This window comes from Haemorhous mexicanus, chromosome 1 (genome assembly GCF_027477595.1).
Source record: "Haemorhous mexicanus isolate bHaeMex1 chromosome 1, bHaeMex1.pri, whole genome shotgun sequence".
Taxonomy (NCBI): domain Eukaryota; kingdom Metazoa; phylum Chordata; class Aves; order Passeriformes; family Fringillidae; genus Haemorhous; species Haemorhous mexicanus.
Window position 1 is genome coordinate 152,839,942 of NC_082341.1, and position 21,350 is coordinate 152,861,291.

General features: G+C 44.1%; 1 protein-coding gene across 1 annotated transcript in view; it reads right to left on the bottom strand.

Moving 5' to 3' along the window:
• COL22A1 (collagen type XXII alpha 1 chain) overlaps positions 1 to 21,350 on the bottom strand; it is a 221,117-nt gene that overhangs the window by 107,247 nt on the left and 92,520 nt on the right. Inside the window, exons 12-18 of the mRNA XM_059867554.1 lie at positions 20,485 to 20,538; positions 18,892 to 18,945; positions 17,573 to 17,626; positions 13,234 to 13,287; positions 11,201 to 11,245; positions 6,712 to 6,765; positions 5,430 to 5,483 (exon numbers count right to left, since the gene is read on the bottom strand). Of these exons, the coding sequence (XP_059723537.1) occupies positions 5,430 to 5,483; positions 6,712 to 6,765; positions 11,201 to 11,245; positions 13,234 to 13,287; positions 17,573 to 17,626; positions 18,892 to 18,945; positions 20,485 to 20,538 (369 nt within the window). The remainder of the gene's footprint in view (positions 1 to 5,429; positions 5,484 to 6,711; positions 6,766 to 11,200; positions 11,246 to 13,233; positions 13,288 to 17,572; positions 17,627 to 18,891; positions 18,946 to 20,484; positions 20,539 to 21,350) is intronic.

Here is a 21,350-nt window from a genome sequence, read left to right on the forward strand (position 1 = left end):
AAGACGTCCTGTAGATTACAGGGGATCTTGTCTGCTCCATGTCCCTTGTCTGCCAGCTCAGGGAGCTGCTTGGCTTCAGCATAACCAGTCTGCTATTGAAGATTGAGGCAAAGAAGGCATTAGGTAGGGAAGACTTTTCCTCATTTGTCATGACCATATTCCCCTCTGCATCAAATAAAGAATGGAGATTTTTCTTGGCTTGTTTGGGTCAGTTTAAATAATCAAGGAGACTTCAATTTGAGGCCATGGGAAAACCCTCTTGAAGTTAGGGTGAGCACAAGCTCCCACCCATGATCCTCCAGTTCAGCTATTCAAGTTACTACTAGAAAGTCCTAAGTTCCCTGTGTTGTCATTGGATAATTTTTGCTGCATTAATTGTAATCTTCCAAATCACTCTTTCCTGTTGGATCCTTTGCTCAGACCCTGCCTTAACCCCTCCCCTTTCTGAAATCCTGCAGGCCGTGGACTCTGGCTTTTTCTGGTTCATTCCTCATACTATACACACTGTTTAGTTTGTTGCTTTGTTGTTACATTAAAGTTGCTTTTCCAAACAACTGGATCAAGCACAGTCTCTCTCATCAGAGTCGCCAGGGCCAGTTCTCGGGGAAGCCACTGGTCAACCGTCAGGGTTAGGACCAGAAGGCTTAATTGGCCCTCCTTTTTTGTTGATCTTTGTAGACAAACACTTTTTATTGTCTTTTACAGTAGTGGCCAGATGAAGTGCAAAAGGATATTTTGCCTTCCTGATTATCTTTTTACAGGAGGTGGGCCCAAGGGGTGGAACATATGGTGGGCTGGGTGGGAAAAGCCGTTTGGAAAGGCACAGGGCTTCTCTGGGGATGTTTAGAAGACAAACTCAAGGAGGGGACAAAGGAGTGCTGCAAATCACTGGGAGTCAAACAAGTGTAGTCAAGGTAGAGGAGCAAAGGCCAAAGAAAGCAACATCTCGATGGAAACCGCCAGGCCTACGAGACCTGGCCGTGGTCGTGGGGGGGGACCGCCAGGCCTACGAGGGGTGGCCGTGCCCACCAGCCCTTTGTGACCCGCAGTTACATCATGCCCAGAGGCTATTGTGACAGGGGTCCATGCCATGACCCAGAGGGCTTTTGTAGGCCAACACCCCTTGTGTTGTCACTCTCAGGAGAGCAGCTCTCTGAGGAGGCAGCAGCTCTCTCACGAGGCAGCAGCTCCTCAGGAGGAAGCAGCTCTCCCGGGTGCCCTTGGCCAGTGTTCGTCAGAGCACTTCCAAGATGTCCAAGAGACATGAGGCAAATGCCCACTACCAGTCATGTGAGGGGCAGCTGCTGCTCTCCAAGCGGCGACAGGTGAGGGATGGGAATGGAGGGAAAGGCTGCAGTGGGATCTGGGGGAGCCCTGGGGGCAGAGAGCGGCAGCCAGGCCTGGCTCCAGGCCTTGCTCTGGGGAGGAGCCGGTGCCAGAAGGGCTGGGGTGAGGGAATGGCCTAGAGACAGCGAGCGCAGCTGGGAACCCAGCCTGGCCCGGCTGCTGTGGCCAGTACTGCCATTGGGGCCAGGGCCAGGCTTGCAACTATGCAGGGGGCACAGCGTTCTCCATCAGACAACACCTCCTGCTTCCCACAGGTGACTCACAGGCAGCCACAGGCAGCTCTGCAGGTCACCTGGACAACCATCACGCCCCTCCAAGGGGACATACTGCTCCCTAGACCAGTCACCTCAGGGAGACTCCAAAGATATTACACACAGGAGGACAGCCAGGAGGGAGGGCAATCAGTGCCCCACAGCGGCACAGTCACATGGACACCAAGACTGTCTGTGTCAGACTTGCCGCCTCTCCATGGCCCTCCATTGACAGTGACACCTCCATGCCAGCGCAGCCCTCAGCTGCCAAGAGCAGCCTCAGCACAGAACAAGCTGCCCCCTCTGCCAGCAGCCCCAGCAGCCTCTGGGTCTTCTCCCAGAGGCAGAGCATGGTCCGCAGGCCACATAGGAAGCAGCCACCGAGACCTAGTGCCACCTTCTCCATGGGGCACTATGGCTGCTTACAGGGCCCAGGAAACACCTTGCCCGGACAGCTCAGCTGAACGGCTCTGGCGAGGGTCAGCAGCAAGGCAGGGCCATCGCCTGCCACCCCTGCGATGTGCGGGTGGCACGCTGCTCTGCACAGGGACCCAGCCTGCCTGGGAGCACCTGGAGTGCACCGAGAGGGAGGAGCTCACTGAGGTGCAGGAAGAGCATGGTGGCAAAACCTATAAAGACCAATTTAGAGGCCTTGTCCCGTGCATGCGCGAGGACGGGTATATCACGTCCCCCTGGACGCAGGAGCAGTCAAGTGTCTGCCAAGAGGTGAATGCAATGTCCCAGGTGATGCCCAGTGCTCTTGGCTTGACCAAAGATGCCACTGAAGAGATGGGAAACTGTTCTGAGTTCCTGTCTTCTGCCCAGTTGGCAGAGCACCAGCCTGTCTCTGACAACTTGCAGCCCTGGGACAGTTTTCCAAAAGAGCCAGAGGAAAAGTGGGAGGAGGAAAAACTCCCAGAAACAGAGGCTGCAGGAGACAGCGACAGCAGTCCTCAGAGCACATCCCTTGCCTTCTTGAAAGAGAAAGCGGGAGAGGCAGGAGCTTCTGCCCTTGACAAAGATCCCTGGGTTGAGGGGCACTGTGGGCTTTTGCTCACACCAGAGCCTGAGGAACGCTCAGATTTCTCAGCTTCTCCCTCATCTGGAAGCCCCTTTGAGGACAGGGAAACTCATCAGCTGCCTGAGCAAACTGCAGATGGCAAGCTGATGTGCATGGGGCCTGAGGATGCTTCAAAGCATCTTCTGAATATCGAGGCAGAGGAGCTGGAGAAGTTGGAAGACGACATCCTCTCCTCCTTGGATGCAGAAAGCCCCTCGGTCCAGCACAGCCTTTGCAGCTGGACCATAGACTGCACAGGAGAGACCGAGAACTACGCACAGCTTGTGCCTCCCGACCTCTTTGAAGAGCTGTGGTCTCTCTTTAAGAACAAGGATGCGCCGTCCAGGGACACTCGGCTAGACCAGCTACTGGCAGAGTGGGAGGGAGAAGAGCTCCCTGACAGAGTCAGTGAAGGAGAGGGTGACAGCAAGCCAGAGAGCGAGTTGTCCCTCCCACTGCAAGAGGAGGGAGCAGAGCCAGCAGCTTCTCCCCTGGACAGCGATCCCTGCGACGAAGGGCACAGTGAGCCTTTCCCCATGGCTCTGTCAGAAGACATAAACATGTTTGCAGTTTCTGCTTTGCCTGCCGATCCTGCTGACGAGGCTGATGAAGCAGGCACGGAGGCTGGTCGTGCCCAGGCCGCCACTCCTCAGAAAAAGCCCTGCGGGGATGAGCCGCCGGCAGGAGCTTGCCCGGTGCCTGCCCAGCCCTTGGCTCCCTCTGTTCCTGCTTGCCCCGCTGGCAGCGCAGCCGTCCCGCAGCTCCCGGCCCCACGGCCGTGGCGCTCCATGGCCAAGAGGGCCCGGCGGGCTCTGCGCCGCCTTTTCTCCTTCAGCTGCCTCAGGGGGCAGCCGGAGGAGTGAGCCCGGGGCCAGCAGCCTGAGGGTCACCAGTGATGCCGGCTGCCCTTAGGCAACCACGTGCTAAGGTAGGTCCTGCTGCCAGCCCCAGCCCGGCATCCACAAGAAATTAACAAGGCAACATGGTGAGGGAGAGCCGGCTGAGGAAGGCACTGCCTTGTGAACCCGACAGAAGTTGACTTTAGGCCCTGTCTGCACTGGGGGGGGGGGGGGGGGGGGTACATCCCCACCCTGTCCCCAAGGCTGCATTCAGAACTGAGAAATGCTCCTTGGGCCTCAGCATTGCAGCCAAAGGAAGGCATCCTACGTTCACAAGGCAAATAGGAAAATAGGAAAATATCTCCCTGGATACCCACAACAAGGAGTGGAGAAAGGTGTGAACCCTGAAAGTATGACCTGGAGCCGTCACCTCCACAAGAACCACAGAGACCCCCAGAACAGACGTGGTGAGGAAGGACCAACATGTGGTGAGGAAGGACCAACAGGACGCTGCTGGAACCAAGTGTCTTGGATTGTCTTCCGCTTCATCTCTCTCCCAACCCCCTCTGCCCCCACTTCATTTCTCACCCTCCTCTTTATTCCTTTCTATCTCTCTTCCTCCCATTTTTTGGTAAATAAAATCCCCATTGTTAACTTTGATAGTTGGTCTCATTTGCACCTTAATTTGGGCAGAGACATTTCTCACTAATCTCAATCTCAACAGGGCCACACATCTGCTCACAGCATTTGAGGTGTGGCCTCCCCAGTGCCCGGCACAGAGGGGCAATCACCACCCTGGTCCTGCTGGCCACACTAGTCCTGACACAGAAGGCCAGGAGACCACTGGCCCTCTTGCCTACCTGGGCACTTGCCAGCTTTGGCCACTGTCAGCCAGCTCTCCAGAGTCTTTCCCACTGGGCAGCTTTCCAGCCACTCTGTCTGCAGCCTGGGGCACTGCAGGGCTTTGTTGTGGCCAAAGTTTACAACCCAGAACTTTGCTTTGTTGAACCTGATACCATTTGCCTTGGCCCATCAATCCAAAATATCTGGTTCCACCCCTGTGCCTCAAGCAGACAAGCCACCCACTAGATCTGGTTGCCCCATCCAAACAGGCCTGTTCTAAAAAGAGCTCATGTTATGTGAGAACTAGTGAAGAGACACACACCAGCCACTCAGAAAATATCAGACCAAGGAGACAAACATCTTCTGGAAGCACCAGTTGCAGCTGGTTCAGAAATATGAATGAAGTGATCAAGACTGATCACTACTGCAGGAAGAAAATAGTGGGAATTGCTTCCAATCTCCGCATTCTTGGATAAGGGTCACTGACTTAATCCAGAGGAGAAACAGAGAAAGAAATCCAGAACTGGCCTTGCCTTTCCACTCCTGCTGAAGAGCTGGGTCGGAAATACCAAAACCACAGCATCATCTCTAACAGAGAGGGAAACATAAGTCTGCCCTGAATATTTGAACAACTCTGAAAAATAACAAGGTCAAAATTGCTGCTGAGAGAAGTGAATAATTATTTTGCAGGTAGGAGGCTCAGAGGCATTTTGTTGTCACTTTCTGAGTCAATTTTACATCTCCTGGGTGAGAAAAACAGCTTCTACACAAACATATTGACATTTCTACCCACATTTCTTAGATGAGGAAGATTTCCTGACCCAAACCACACTCTATTTCCTTCTCTTCTCACTATCAGCATTAAACTAAGAGCAGACAAGTCATAAACAGATACATTTTAACACTCACACCCATTTCAGACTGAAGCCATGTCAGAAAAGTTAAACATATAAATTTATATAAACTTTTGTTATATACAGATGAGGTAAATATTAGTCCAACAGCCCTGATATTTCCAGCACTGAGAGCCCAAGGAAGAATTAACAAATGTGTTTCTAAATCCACTTTGTGTGTCCCATCCCAACTTACCTTGTCTCCTTTGGTCCCACTAGCACCAGGAGGGCCAGGGCTGCCAGGAGGGCCCTATAAAGAAGTAAAATTAAAGGAAAATTCTTTGTTTCTAAAGTGCAGGAGAAACATAAGGCTGCAGGTATTGGCAGCACAGTGATGTCCTGTTGCACTGGGCAGGAGCTAACAGAACTCATGAAGCAGCTTTTAGTCTGCTGCACAGAGAGGAGAGAGAATAACAATGGAGATGCCACAGCAACCATAACAACACCAATCCAATTTCAGCTGATTCAGAAGAATTGCAGTTCAGTGAGTATATCAGCACAAAATTTATTATAAAATTCAGGCATGAAGATTTACCCCCTTCTAAGTGTCTAGACATGAAAAAGGAAGAAATGCTTCAGAAATCTCAATTTCTGTAACAGGGTTTCACTTGGAGAAATTGTTCCTTTGAAGTACTAAACAAAAAGGATCCATTTTGACATCTCTCTGCAATTTCCTACTTCATCTACATTTGCTGCAAGTATAAACCAGTTCTTTATTCATCTGTAACACCGGAAAACATTTCCATCTTGCAAGGATAGTGATAAACACTAACTAGACACACACTTCTTGGTACAAGGTAAACTGCAGCTGAGGAGCAGAGCAGGATGCAGATGCTGCACCCTGGAGGTATCAGGCTCAAGGGTGGCAGTGATTAGCTACATGGCTTTTGGCAAATCACCTCTGTCCTCTGCTTCTTATTTTGTCCTTTGCTATATAGACCAGAGGGTCCTTGGAAGAAAAGGATGCTTCTCATTAGGTATCATTGCCTGGGTAATGAAAACAGTCTTGTGGAATCTACAGATAGTGGTTTTAGACAAAGCAGTGTGTGTCTGATAAGCAGAAATGTACTGATGTTCTAGGCCATTTTCTGTTTTCTTTTTGTTTTAAAAATGTAAATAGTTCCAAGCCTTTTTTTTTTATTGAAAACAAATGCAATATATTAAATCCAGTTCTCTTCCCTTCCTGTTGTGGGCTTAACTGAATTTTTCTGAGTGCTTTCTTATGTATTTCATGAAAATTAAGACAAACATTTAGACTATCACGTTTAAAGGACTCACATTTCCTGTGAGTGTAAGTTGCATTCTAGTTTAATTCTAAAAGCAAACAAACAAAAAAAGAAAACTGTACCAAAGATCCTCAGAGTAGGGACATGATTGGGTACTGTCATGATTCAGCAACAAACCAGGATAAGTCTGTTTTAGGGTCAACTTCCACTCTTCCCAAAGAAACTTCCAGTTTTTGAGTATTTGCCACATACCTGTTTCCCCTCCACACCTGGCTTTCCAGGGAATCCATCCAGGCCTCTGTCTCCCTGGAAAAAGAAGAGAAAGAACCACTATAATTTAAATCTGTACTGTTTAGGTCACTGCCCTGAAGGTGATGCCCATACTGTCTGCTCCAAGAGTGATGAATAAGGAGAAAAATTCCAGCTAGTCCCATGGAGAAAATAGCTGAAATTCCTACATCTGTACCATGAAAAGTTGCTGCAACCAGAAGCAGGTATGTGCTAGGTTTCTGTGTTGACTTCCTTTGCCTGCTGAGGTGGGTTTGTGTAAACTGGACAATGTGCTCCAGCAGAATGTCAGCCCAGAACAGCTCTTACAAAACTAATAAAGCAATCCAGCAATAGGTTGGTTTTACCCAGTAAAGAAACATCTTTCATTTTTCACCTTTCCTTTCTGTAACCTGGGGGAACAATTATTTTGTTCCTGTATGTCTCCAGAGCTGGACAGTCCACAAACTCCATATGCAATGGATTTCACCACTTTATTTTTTTATTTTTATTACTTGAAGATATGAGGTTTTCCCCCTGAACCTAAACCTGATTTTTTTTTTTTTTTTTTTGCTGCAGTTCCAGACTAATAAGTCTTTCCCTAAACCCCCCCACGGAGGAAAGTTTTTTCTTCATCTTTACAATGACCTGTTGTGTATTTGAAGATTTACAAAACTCCCCCTTCAAACTTTTCTAGACTAAACAACCATAATGCTTTCAACTTTTCTTCATGGGCATGTTTGTCAGTTCTCTGGTCATTTTTATTGCTCCCTTTTGTGCAATGTCCAATTTTTACACGTCTTCATTGTAGCTAGGTGCATGAAACTCAACATACCTGAGACTAACTTTGAGCAGGAACATATTTTCATGTTTTATAGTCTATTTTTCTGTTAAAATCACAGGACAATGTTTACTTTATACCAAACCCCCTCCACAAGACAGCTCCTTGATCAGTTGTTTCCAATCCATAATTGCAATTTGTTGTCCTATGTGTATGAAACATTCTGCAGCTGTCCCTTCTCAATGTCATCTGCTTTGGGGGATTATATTTACAGGATAATTTTGGATTCTGTCCCTGATCTCTACTGTTCTTCCATATTCAAGTTCAACATATTTCATATTTTATAATCAAGGTTCTTGATAGAGATAACTGGATCAATTATATACTTGTGCTGAACTTCACTATTCTCCTACTGATTGTGGCCTTTGACCATTCAGTCTCGTTAGTTTTAAAACTCCTAGAGACAGGGACTTGTACTCTCTAAAGTCCTTAAACCTCTGAAAAATGAAATGCAGATTTTGTTTGGATCCTTCACACACAGCTGAATATAAACTATCAAACACACTCAGAGTGCCAATGTGAACATGAATGTGCATGTAAAAAGAAATTCTACAAGTACAAGCAGTGACAGAAAACTAATAGTTTTATGCTGGTTTTTTAGTATTTTTCTGTATCTTAAACTCTGTTAGATCACTGTTATTACCTTCAAACCCACACTTACAGCATTGGATTTAATTCACTTCTTTTGTAAAGTACATTGATTTGCCAAGTCAGAAATGGATTTGATAATAATTATTTATTTTTCTTCCTTAGAAAGTCAATCAATCTTCCAATATAAATGTTATTTCAAATTATGTATTCAAGGAATGAAATTAGAGAGACCAATATCCTCCAGAAATCAGCTGAAAACCAGTGTCAGACACCCAGATCCACTTGCTTTGGAGGTATTGTTTCCTCATTAATGCTTTCCTTTGCACTGCCTGAACTACAAATATCCTGAATTTAAGACTTTCAGCAAGCAACAGCTTGGTATATTGCTGACAAAATGTGCAGTGAGTTCCCAGGAGAATTTTTAACATCAATACACTGCAGCAATGAGTACTTCACACACGCTGCTTTAGCTGCCAAAACGAAAAGTGTCGATGTTCTTACTGCTACCAACGGGGGCTGGAAAAGGCAAATGTATTATTTATACAAGCAAATACAAAAAAAGCTATTTGAAAACACTCCAAACAATTGTGTTTTGTGCTGTTTCTTCAGAAAAATCTGTCATTATAAATATTTTTTATTATTTTTCCATTCTTTAAAAAAGGCCACTCAGTGAAAGGTACTTTTCTCCCAACAGAGAGAGCAAACACATTAAAGTTTCATTCTCAAATTTTCACTTTAAGACTCCATTTCTTTCTCCTGTGTTCTACTGTTTTATCTTCTTTTAACCAGTTGAACAAAATGGTGAAGATTCACAAGCAACTAGGGGAAATGACAATTCTGCCAAAACTTCAGTGCTGCTCTCTGACCTGTACCATTTAGAAAATTTAATGATCTGTTGGAAAAATGATTACTCAGGAGTCAGTAGGGCCCTGGAAAGGCTGAAGGAGAAAAAAGCCCACTGCAGAGGGATCTGGCAGCAGCAGAGTCCTGCTGCCTACTTACACAATCCCTTCTCAATAAAACAGACAGGGGTTTGCAGGATGGACATAGGATTATGCAGCAAAAGCAATGCCCTTTGTCATGCTTAGCTGCTAGGCATGCCTAAATTACAAAGCCAAGTGTCACACATAGATATGGCTCCTGTTAGCAGGGCAGTGCATCAGAATTATCTGTCTGGAATCTGTCCAGGGGTCTACAATGGGCTCATTGGACGCAAGAGGGCATGGGATATCCCTCATATGGTGCAGTGCTTTTCCTAAAGTGCAGGTGTAACCTGTGCTACTGGATTTGGGAACCTCGCTATAAAACCTCAACATTTACAGGCGAGGTCCCAGGATATGTAAATAATGCAGCAAGATGGATGGGATACTTAGGGCTTTTTTGGTAGTAAGGGAGAAGACTTGATAAAACAATACTGAGTGCATGAACTAGTGCTCCCATCTGATATTATAACCGCTTTTCTCTTCAGACACAAAGAAACACAGGTTGCGTAGGTGTCAGTATTGAGGTTACAGACTGAAGAGCAGACAAGAAAATATTTGGCCCACTGAATTTACGCCCACTGTTTTCACAGTAGTACTGACTGGTAAAAGTTAAAGCGCTGGCAGTGGGTGCACTGAGACCATCATTAAAACCTGGAAAAAAATTGAAGCAGAATTGTTGTAGCAGAGATTTGGCTGCTTCAAGGAAAAAAAAATAAAAAGGATGGGGGGCACCTCTAATTGTGCAGATCTTTCTAATGAAAGAAGACTGAATTAATTTCTTCCCTACTCTGATCTTCCTGTGCTTAGTCAGTTGCCTGCCCACACACAGCTCCAGCTTCCTCTCCCATCACAGTGATGTCAGAAAGATGGATTTTCTTCCAGGAGCCAAATATTCCAGCAGATTAGACAATGTAGCCTCTGGAAAAGCAGCAGAGGCACTGGTTAGACACAGGACACCTATGCATTTTTGCAAAGGTCTGAAGGAAAAGCATGACAAAGATACAGTCTAGCCATTTGCTCTAGCTGCAATAACGAGGATAGGTAATACAAAATATGATCATGGCTACTTTATCATAAACAGCAGAAAGGTTGTTGGTAAAGAGAAATCCAATATCTCCCACTAAGGGTCTACTGATAACTTTTCTCAGTAGGCAAGTTTGGTGTTAATTGCTGGACTTCCTCTCCAGAAGAAGGTGGAGACTGAGAAATGGGAACAGGGCTATGCCAGCAAGACGATGACTCCCTCCTTGACACAAACAGAGGCAAAGCTGCCAGACCCTCCCTGAGATAAATCTGTGTCAGGACTGGCTCGAGTCATAAGCAAGACAAAACATTTTTGAGGGGCCCTGAGCACTGCCAGGTGGGTCTACAGCAGAAGTGGGTGCACATCTGAGGTCTCTCTGAACACAATGAGCAAACAGAAGTGAGTAAGGCTTTGTGCCTGCCCAGCTCTCCTTTTAAATGCCCATTTCAGGTATAATAAGCATTTGGTCTTTTCCTTAAGCCACAAAAATGGTTCAAATCCCAGAGTGACCTGTGAAACAGCTCTTCACAGTCAGGAGAGAACATGGAACTGGGAAGCAATTCCATTTGGTTGAAGCCTTTGACATAGTACAAATTACCTGGTACTCAGTGCTAGTGAGTTCATGGGGATGGGAGAAAAAAGAAACATAGGAAGTTGATGATGTGAAAAACTGGAATGAGATGGGAAAATGCTATATGCAGACATAGTCAGTGGCAGTCAGTGACCATTCTCATCTCTCAGGTTGTGCACACAATGTGAACACCCATTCAGATCTCCACACTGGCAAGCTCCACTCCTCTCCCCCTCACTCTCCTCCATCCCTAGCCGCACACACACAATAAGTCCCTAAACATGTTCTTAGTAGACAGCACAGATCCCAAAAACCCTCCCACACACCCATGGGAGGTGGGGAGCACTTTGAAAAGCAGTGCAGTGAGGAAACTCCATCCCTCTCCAGAGCTGCTTGCCTGGTAGTCTGCATCAGCTAATGGGCAAAGGGAAAGCCTGGCTTTTCCTAGCATGCAGCAGGAATACCTTGTCTCCTCGTGTTCCCTTTTCTCCTCTTTCTCCTTGTAGACCCTAAAAATAAAAAATAAATAAATAAAAAAAAAAGATTATAAAGCTAAATCCAAGTAGAGGCATAGTTACCTCCTTTAATTAGTCACCAAACCAGTGTGCACATCTGCACAATCAATTCAAGTGAACCTCAAGGACATTTTCTGTGTTGCCAGTCCTCAAAGTTGGCCGTAGGCATGATCTAAGCAGACTCACAGAGCAGGGACTGCTTGTGAGCCCAAGAACATCTGTAATATTATATTGCCTGCAGACACACGACCCTCCTGCCAACAGCAGAGTGGAGGGACTGGGAACACACCACAGCTGCAGATGGTCTGGAAAACAATCAGTGCTCTGCATTTTTCAAGTTTCTTGTAAACAATGAGAACTTTGGTAAAGGACAATACTGATGAGAAAACCTATCACATAAACAAGCAAGAATTCCTGTTCCTGGGGGGTTTGGATATGGTAGCCAGACAGACAGCAGGTAGCTTTGAGAACTGGCAATGGTTAGATGCACTCTGTCCTGGGGGCCCAGCACATTTTTGTGCTGTGAATGCAATGCCAGTGTTCCTCAGGACTGCATAATTCATCTCCTCCCAGCTACACCAGAAACATTGCTGGAGCTCAGTTTGATGTGGCACTAGCACAGACAATTGACTCAATGGGCAAAAAAGGATTTCACCTTTCTTTAGCTCAGCAAATACCTTGTATTTTATCTTTATTGTAGAAACTGAGCAATCAGCTAATAGCTGTAGAGACACAAATGTGCTCAGACAGTAGTGACTTCTTTAGATCTGCCAAAACTTATAGTGCTTCTTGCTGTACTAATTTAAACTTCAGTTTACTTTACACTATAGTGGAGTCTTACCTCCAAGCAAATGAGAGCTCCATGTCTGGGTATATTCGGCCTTCAGGTTAATTTACATAATCATCTAAATGGGCAGGGCTATTTTATACTAGAGCAGGTTGTTTAGAGTCCAGTCCAAGCTGGCCTTGAATGTTTCCAAAAACGGGGCATCCACCATCTCACAGAAAACCTGTTCCAGAGTCTCACCATTCTTGTAGTAAAAACCTGCTGCTTTATATCCAATCTAAATCTCACCCCTTTTACATAATAAACCATTATCCCTTGTCCTATCACAACAGGTTTTATTAAAAATTTGCCATCTTTAAATATAGAAAGGCCACAGTATGGTCTCCTTAGAGCCTTCTCCAGACTGCGCAACCTCAACTCTAAGCCTTATCTCACAGGAGAGGTGCTACAGCCTTCCTACCACTTCCATGGCCCTGTTCTGGTCCTGCTGTCAGAGGTCCATGAATCTTTCCTGTGCTGGGACCCCAGTGATGGATGCAGCACTGCAGGTGGGGTCTCACCAGAGCAGAGCAGAGGAGCAGAATCATTTCCCTCACCTACTGGCTGTGGTGCTTTTGGGCTCTAAGTGCACACTGTCAGCTCATGTCCAGCTTTTCAGCCACCAGCACCCCAAGTACTTCTTGGCAGCTCACAATCCTTTCATCCCCCAGCCTGTGGGAGATGACCCCCATCTGGGTCTGCAAATCTAAGAAAATCCAGTCAGCCTTTCCAACACCAGTTTAAAGGCTGCTTACCAATCTGGGGCCACAAGAAAGAGCTTTGAAAACACGACTGGAAACTTGCTGAGAGGTGGTATTTTTTGGGGGGCTCTGATGAAGTTTTAAAGCACCATATTAATTTTGTGTGATCACAGACCAAAGCAATTGCATTACAGTGGGAGCATCACAAGATCACCAGCAGTAATCAGGTCATTTCTGCTGACACCTCTCTACTGGCTACAGGTCTGTTCACAATTAAAGAAGACAGAAGAAACTCAGTGAAGTCAAGACAATTTCACCATTTGGACATAGTGCAGATAAGTGGTGAGACAGACTATAGACTGCTTAATTATAAAAAAATATATCTGGGCAGAACACACTGAAAAAGTAGAGAAAGTTTCTAGAGCATTAGAAATTGAACAAGAGCTGTGACTTACCGGTGCTCCTACGTAGCCTTTGATGCCTGGAGGACCCTGTTTTCCCTCGGATCCCTGGCAATTAATTGAGATACAGTAAGCCACCAGAAATTCTTTCACATAAAAGACCAGGAATAAAATTAGTTAGTTAGAAATGAAAGTTGCTCCTCCAGGCTCACATTGAGGCTTCTTGACTCTCTCAGTGGTAATACAGGAGTGGTGTGTTACTTTCCAACTACTTATCCAAACTGACACTCCAATATTTTCCTCTGTCCCCTCAGACATTAGCAAGTTTTATCCTTCTGCTTTCAGACTTAACCTATGAAGACAAACTGTCCCATACAGGTTTCTCTACAGGTTATTTCAGAAGGTTTAGCAATGTCAGCTGTTGCACTCAGCACTTGTTTGGGCTCCTTAACATAGTGTTAATGGAACAAAGCAAAGGTATACGTTGCTGTAAAGTGACCACAGTCTGCAAAATGTTGTATGTTTTGAAGAGTAAATGAAAAGAAATATATCAGAACTAAATTTTCTAATGTTTATTTTTACTGATAAGAAAAAATGCAAGAGGATCAGGTGCATTTCATCAGTCTTTAAGCTGGTAGTGCCCTGACTCGCCCTGGAGAATGTACATCATAATGGAGAGTACTCACAGTGTGCCTTTATGTGTCTTACAATGCCAGAAAATTATCTGGATCCCCAGCTGAACAGGCTCAGCCCTCAGAACTGTCCCATGGAGACAGCCTAGACCTGGCAAGTTGACCTTGAGAACTGGTTTGGCATCTTATATCACCTATTTGACTGATTATTTTCTTACTTACATCACTTCCCCTTCACACTACTCTCATCTGTTTAACTCCTGTCTAACACAGGGGGTGGCTGTAATGGATAAGGCTTCAAAACAGATAGAGCTATTATTACTAAATAATTTTAATTACTAGATTTTTTTATTAATAGAAGTTTTATATTAAAAAGATAATAAAATAAAAAATGCAAGACATGTTTGCAGTTAGTTAGTAGCAGAAGTGAGGCTTTTTTTCCCCAGCGCAGGTTAACAAGAGCAGGGTTCAAGCAAAGATAGCTCTGGGATCAGACATAAGAGAACCTCTGCAAAGTCAGGAAGCATTGCAAGTCCTCTAATAGCAGGCATGCACCTAAATCTCTCCTTCAGCCTGCAGAAAAATACTGCTACCAAAGTCTAGGCAAAATCCCAAGAGAAACAGAGTCCTGCTCCAAGTCATCCAAATTGCAGAAGTCTAACTCAGTCCTGTTACACAAAACGTGGTTGTAACACTCAGCAGAAGTTACAGAGAAACTGGGTTTGTCTGGATGAGATGTGCTGAACCCACTCAAGGCCTGTGCTGAGATCATGTCTGGTAAACCAGAGAAGCATGAGACCTTCGACAGCTCCAGCAGGCAAGAAGGAAATTTGTCAAAATGAAACTCTTACCTAATACTTTTTATTTCAAAGGATTGATTTTTTTTCCCCCTCTCCTTCTGCTTTTTCTATTAAGTGTGGATAACTGTCAGTTCAGATGGGAATGCTATAGCTATGTCTGTGCCACAGCAATGACAACCACAAAAACCTCTTTATCCTTTTATAAGAGATACAGGGGAGGTAAAACGAAGGAAAAGGTTGAATATTTGCTGCAGGATATTGCAGGCTAAAGGGTCTGATCTCAAAAATCCAAACTTTATTTCTCTGCTGTAACACTGTAAAATGAACAATCTGAGATATGGCCCTTTTTCTCTGGACCCACTTATTCCATTTAAATTAACCTGTGAGGTCCCTCATATTTATGTGGGAGTTTTCCCCACTGACCAGTGAATATTTCTTGCCATCTCAGACTACCATGACATCTGTAACCAGAAGCTTCACCACTTCAGCACAAGGCTGACTCTGATAACTTTTCTTTGTGTCCAGCTTGTAGCCAGGAAGATCACACATCCTTCTTGGGAAACAAAGAGGTTTACCCTCCAAGTTTGATGAAAAAGAAAAAAACCCACTCCAAACCCTACAGGTTTATGCTGAAGACACTGAGCTAGGAACAATCTCCCCCAGACACATCACTGAAAAGCAAAACCAGTAAAACCAGGGATGACACCAAGGCCATTTCATTGGTGGACTCTTATCTGTGCTACTGGAAGCTTCACACAAGTACAAGGTCGAGTAAAAAGTACAAGACAACTTCTTAAAAGAAAGTTGATAAGGAGATAAACAAGGGGCTGAATTTCCTGGGGCACAGGTATCATTGCTGAGCACACACTGGGCTTGTCTGGCTCAATGCTAATGAAGATGGATTGAGACAGGAAGGATCACAAGGCAACCAACCAGACAAACTGCAACGTTGCTCTCCATGCAGCCTGGGGTAGAGCCCAGAGCTGCTATATTGATGCCAAAAATAAGTGATCTGGCAAAAAACCTCTAAATAATCATTACACCAGTAATTGAAGATGTGACTTCTCTAATTGCCAACTCCACCCATCCTTATTCACCTTGTTGCACATTGATGAAGTGCTCAGGCTTTACACTGAGGAGTAATGTGGATTCCTGGTTTAGATTTTAAAGCCCTGTCAGCAACTCAGGGTTATTTCTTAAAATAGCTCAGGCCAGAATCCAGCTCAAGGACACTGCTCACAGCCAATGCTTCATTGAGGTAAATGAAAGTCACTGTGAAAACACACAATAATTTTATATTTAGGCACTGTGAGAGGCTGGGGCTGGCCAAGCTCATGTCTTCCCTGGGAAGAGCACCTGGCACTGTCCAGTCAGATGTCTTTAGGTCCAGCCGAAACCGCACCTGTCCTGTCCAGCCCATAGATCTGAACTCCTTCTATTCTGCATTGCCTCATTGATTGGCTGAACTGCATGTTCCTGAAGAACCTGGTGGGAAATTTGGAGCAGGATCAATTCCACTTTGAGGAAAATGTAGGCGCCTCAGTTTAGTTTGGTTTGTAAAAGCTTTGCAAAGCAAATGTGAGGGAGTTCATACGACAAAGAGCATCATATAGCCTGCTGGTTTGTAATTCCACTACATGAGACATGCAGGACAGAGAGAAAATATGTATTTATTTACTTGATATAAGAGATGCAGATAAAAAGCATTTGTGAGTGATAAATTCAGTTCATTTCCTCCAAGATCTAAATCCTACTAAGGGCAAAATATTCAGTGTGCCTCCACTCAGCTCAGCCCAGCCCTGCTTTTCATGTGTCATTTATTCCCAGCTGAAGCCAATGTAGTTTCCACAGAGAACCCTGGGATGGCTACCAAGTATGTCTGCTAATCTACAAACTCCTCATGAGTTCTGATACTCTCCTGGTGGGACTTTGGGAGAGGGCGAATTTCCTCTATGCAAAAACACCTTTTGGAGATAGGGCTCTGCATAGCTGAGGAACACAGAGGACCTGAACATGACCTGCTTCATCAAGTCCTCTCAGACAGAGCCAAGGGACAGTCAAGGCTACACCCAGAAAGGTGCTGAGGTACCTAACTCCTGTCTGAGGATAGTGGCATCAGTGAACTCAGTGCGAGATTTAGGTGACTAGAAATGGCTCTTCCAGAAAGATGAGATATTCAAAGGTCTTGGCTTGTACAGGAACAGAACTGAGTGAAGTTAATTCAGGCAAACTGTTGTCCTTGCAGCACCTTTCACAGGATGAGCTGAACTTGCTGTGTGTGATACCCCTAAAAACACACTTGACACAATGCACCATCTACTTTTTGTGTTATAACAACAAGGCTGAAACCACCTGAGGGGTATTTATCCCCTCAATAACCTGAGAACAAGGCAAGGAGAGCTGAGATTTGAGAGGAGGTTAAAGAATTGCTGCTTCAAAATTTGCATTTCTGGTGCTCAGCTAAGTCCCACTAAATCTGCATTCGGAAGCACCTTGTTTGAAGCAAACCCAGTGATATAAGGACTGTCTCAAGTTCTGGATCACTAAGGAACTGTTCACTAGTGCAAAACTGAAGCTCCCAAAATAGACAGAAACATTCAGGATAGGATCCCTACATGATCTTGTTTTTCAAGTCATAGAGTAGGGGAAATAATTCTCTTCAGCATCTTAGTGAGAGTTGGAAAAGCTACAGAAGATACAACACAAGGTTTATGTGTCCCAAAACATGTTTTCTTCACCTTCTCCAGCTACACTGTTGAACAAAGTTATTTCTTCTTCTTACACACTTTCCATAATTGCTGATACCTTAGCAGACCCCTGATGAAAATGAGCATTTTGAGTTTCTTAATTCACCAGTGAGAATATCAAATGTCATCAACAATGAGTAATTCAAGCCATGTAAACATAAAAAATCAGTGAAAAAAATATGCCTGTCCATGCAGAGAAGAAAGGAAAGCTTACCTTTGGACCAGCTGGCCCAGGCAGTCCAAATGCTCCTGGCTGTCCTCGTTCACCCTGCAAGTAACAGAAATATCACTGCTAAACACAAATCTTTTATATATAAAGGCTAGATAGCTCAAACTAGTCCGTGCATGCAGTTAGAAATATTGACAATCCTGAATGCCATTATACAGAGATCTGAAAGTTTACAATGTATTTTCCTCACAAAAATGAAAGCAGAAAGAAAATGAAAACTGAAGCAGCTCTTCATCTACTCTCAAAACACAACCAAGTAGAAAAAAATGAGTTCCCTAAGTTGTGAGCAGCTTGCACTAATTACGGTGTGCAGGGATGGATTCCTTGGACCCAGCATAATGCATTTGTTCTTGAATTGTCACCTTGCAGTGTATAAACCCATCTTATAAGGAATTCTGCAAGTACAACACTGTCCAATCCCATGCCATGTGTGATGTGATGAAGTTGCATCAGTTCTGCAAGAAATATTGAAAAATTCCGTTTTTCCAAAGTAGGACAATCATGGAACAAAGAAATGGAATGTAAGGAAAAGAGCTTTTTTGCTTTGTGTGTCTCCTTTTGTGTATACCTGCCTTCCAGAGAATCCTTTCCCAAGCTCCTTCAGTTGCCATCAAGTGACTGCCACAAAGTGAATGACATGGTGAAGGTTCAACATTAGGTTGAAGATATTTCTAAGGGATGGTGATCAAGCAAGGGAAAAGATGTAAGGCTCTAAAACACGCTTCTATGAGATACTGGAAAACATATTTGTGGTTTTGTGCTTCAACTGTAGTCCTCTCACAGGCAGTATTTGGTACACTGCATCCTTCCTTGAACTAACCATGCCCTCCTCCTCTTCTCTTTGTATTTATCAGTGCACAAGAGGACTTGATGTCTTTTCTTCTGTGACCATGACTCCAGTTTCTCCAGACCATGGCTGCTGTGGAAAGCAGCATGGTCCCTTGCACCTTTGCTGAATCTGCTAGCCAAGGACTCTTTGCCAGCCATAAAACTCGTGGCCAGGCTCTGCAGCTGCAGCTCTTTACCAGCACGTCCCAAACCACAGGCTGCTCCCTCTCCCTCCTTAATGAATAACAGCAGAGCTGCCCTGGAGCCTCCAGCCATGGTTAATCCATAGGACATCTGCCTTGGCTGCAGACATGTGAGTGAGAGTTTTGGGGCTATTAACCTCCTGCCATTTTTTTCTGCTGCTCCTAAAACAGCCAGACAAATCCCCCAGACGTGTTCCACTGCAAGCAGATTGATGCCCACTGCTTCCCTCACACTGAAAAGCAGGATTACATGGGAGGAACAAAAAGGCTTACAGCTTCTCCTTTTGCTCCATCCCTCCCAGGGGGGCCAGGTGAGCCCAGGGAACCCTGTGACAACAACAGAGTTATCATCAGCACAGCATTAACACCCGCTGCAAGTGCAGCGACACGAGCAGCACGTCTAGAGAAGAATAAGAAATGAGGAGAAACATTTCAACACAAACATTTATTATTTACAGTTCCTGGAGGAGCTACTGCTGACATTAACACACTAGGGATGATTGATGAGCTGCTAATGAGGAACTAGGCACTCTAGTCCACTTAACTCATTTAAGAATAAATTAATATAAAAGCTCTGGAGCTAATTAGACACATAACTGAGTCATCTTAATATTATCATATCATCTTCTCTTAGCTTCTCTCTTCACCATTCCATTGTCTCAAATATTGCATTTTTATTTTTTTTCCTCCTTGATTATACAGCATTCATCCCAAAGTTCAGAAGCCTCTAGGCAAAGCTATAATATACATAAGTATTAGGCTTAAAAACAAATGGAAAAGAAGCCTTGATATACTCAAGCAGTCCTTAGGAATGACCCTGGCCACTGGGAAGTGAGTCCCAGAGTTGTGAATATGCAAAGGTGTAGAAAACAAAGAAACAGAAAGCCAAATACCACTTAAATTCAAAATTTTACCATTTAAAAATCTTCCTATGCACCAGGATGAATGGAACTAAATATGCTGAGATTGGTAGCTCCCCAGCTAACAGGAACAGCAGCAAATGTAAAGAAAAAGCAAGTTTTCTGCCTGCAGCTGGTAATTTAAAAAACAAATGGAGAGTGGAACAAACAACAGACAAGTCAACACACTGTGAGGAACTGGCTTAGTGTTTTCAGTTCTAGGCACTGCAGCCGTTTTGTCTTAGACGTGTTACAAAAGAAGGCTGAAGTGAGAAATTACATGGGTGCTGCAGGCTGTGGTTTGTTGTATGTTACTTGGAGAGGCATCTTGCCTGTGATCTGGAACATTTGCTGTTTTATAAGAGGTGGAAAAAGTTTAACTTCCTAAAATTCCTCCTGCAAACTAGGATTTGATTAAGGGACTTCCAAAAAATGTGTTCAAAGTCAATACTAGTAAACAGAATTATCTCAGTGACTGCATTTAATTTTTGTTTTTCTTAAGATGATGACACAGTAAGCAGCTAAAGGCCATCACAGTTGAAAAGTTATTTATGTTCAGTGCAAGTGAAGGCATAGTAATCTTTGGCCTTCTGTGTCTCATATTGAAGAGACTCTAGTGTTCCTGTGTGTATTAGCACTGAGTTCTATTCTATTACATTTATGTATTTTGGAGTTTTACAAAGTTTAGTCAAAGCTCATGCCTTTGAGCTCTCCACATATTTGTCAAACATGGATGAGCATCATCAATAAACTTTAAAACTTAAAAAATTTAGGCTGCACTGCGATGAAAAAAAGTACAACATCACAATCTCCTTTTCTGAGCACCTTGCTTACACAAAACGAAACAAAATATAATACAGAGGTAAAACAAAATACTTAGAGTAGGGTCAGTTTTCATTAGACTTCCACAGCAGCTTTATAAACTCTTAAACTTTTCAGAATAAAATTAATAAATACTTTGACTTACTTTTTCTCCTTTGTCTCCTTTCAGTCCAGGAAAGCCAGGAAAGCCTTCTTCACCCTACAACACCAATGGAAGAAATACCTCATATCAAATGCCATATCATTCTGTGGTATATCTGTGTGCTTTGGACAGTGCAGTTGTCATCTCTTGAGAACTGAGTCCAGCTTTTCACCCTCACTGTAACAATGCTGTGCTCAGTCACCTGTAACTCGCCCATATTTGAATAGGTTCACTTTCAGTTTTCCATTCCAGTGCATTCCTTCCCTTTCTTTTTGTAATTAGCATCCAGAACCAGCAGTTTTCTAAGAAAAAGATTCGAGATCTACCCTTGTTAAAAAAAAATTATTTGAAGCATTTCTTCCTTGAGAAACCCTCCTGTTGCCATATTCCAAGGCATCAGAACTTGAAGTTTGGCATGGCCAACTTACTACAGTGCCAAGTTCCCAATGCCATAGATTTTTTTTTTTTTTAATTGAAATAAATGGCATGGAAATTGATATGGAAAATTTTGGAAAAATTCAAATGCAGGACTTCTTTTCCCTCTAGCTACTCTCATTAGGACAAAAGACTAGGAGCTTTTTTCCCATCTGCTTTTGTAAAAACTCACTAGCACAGAAAAATCCTTTTGCAAGAGCATGAAATTGGCTAAGAAGTTGTCTGCATACACATAAGACTACCTAAATATGTACATAAATTCAGGCCAAATTCTACCACATGCAATCTTTTTTTTCCAGAAGTCTAGTCTAGCAGACTTAGATGGATGTATTCCTAGGGCAAGGTTCCCTATTTTGACAATAGACAGTGTCAAAATCCAGCCTTATTTACATATAGGTGTATATGGCACTTAAAGGTAAACAAAAGGTAGTATC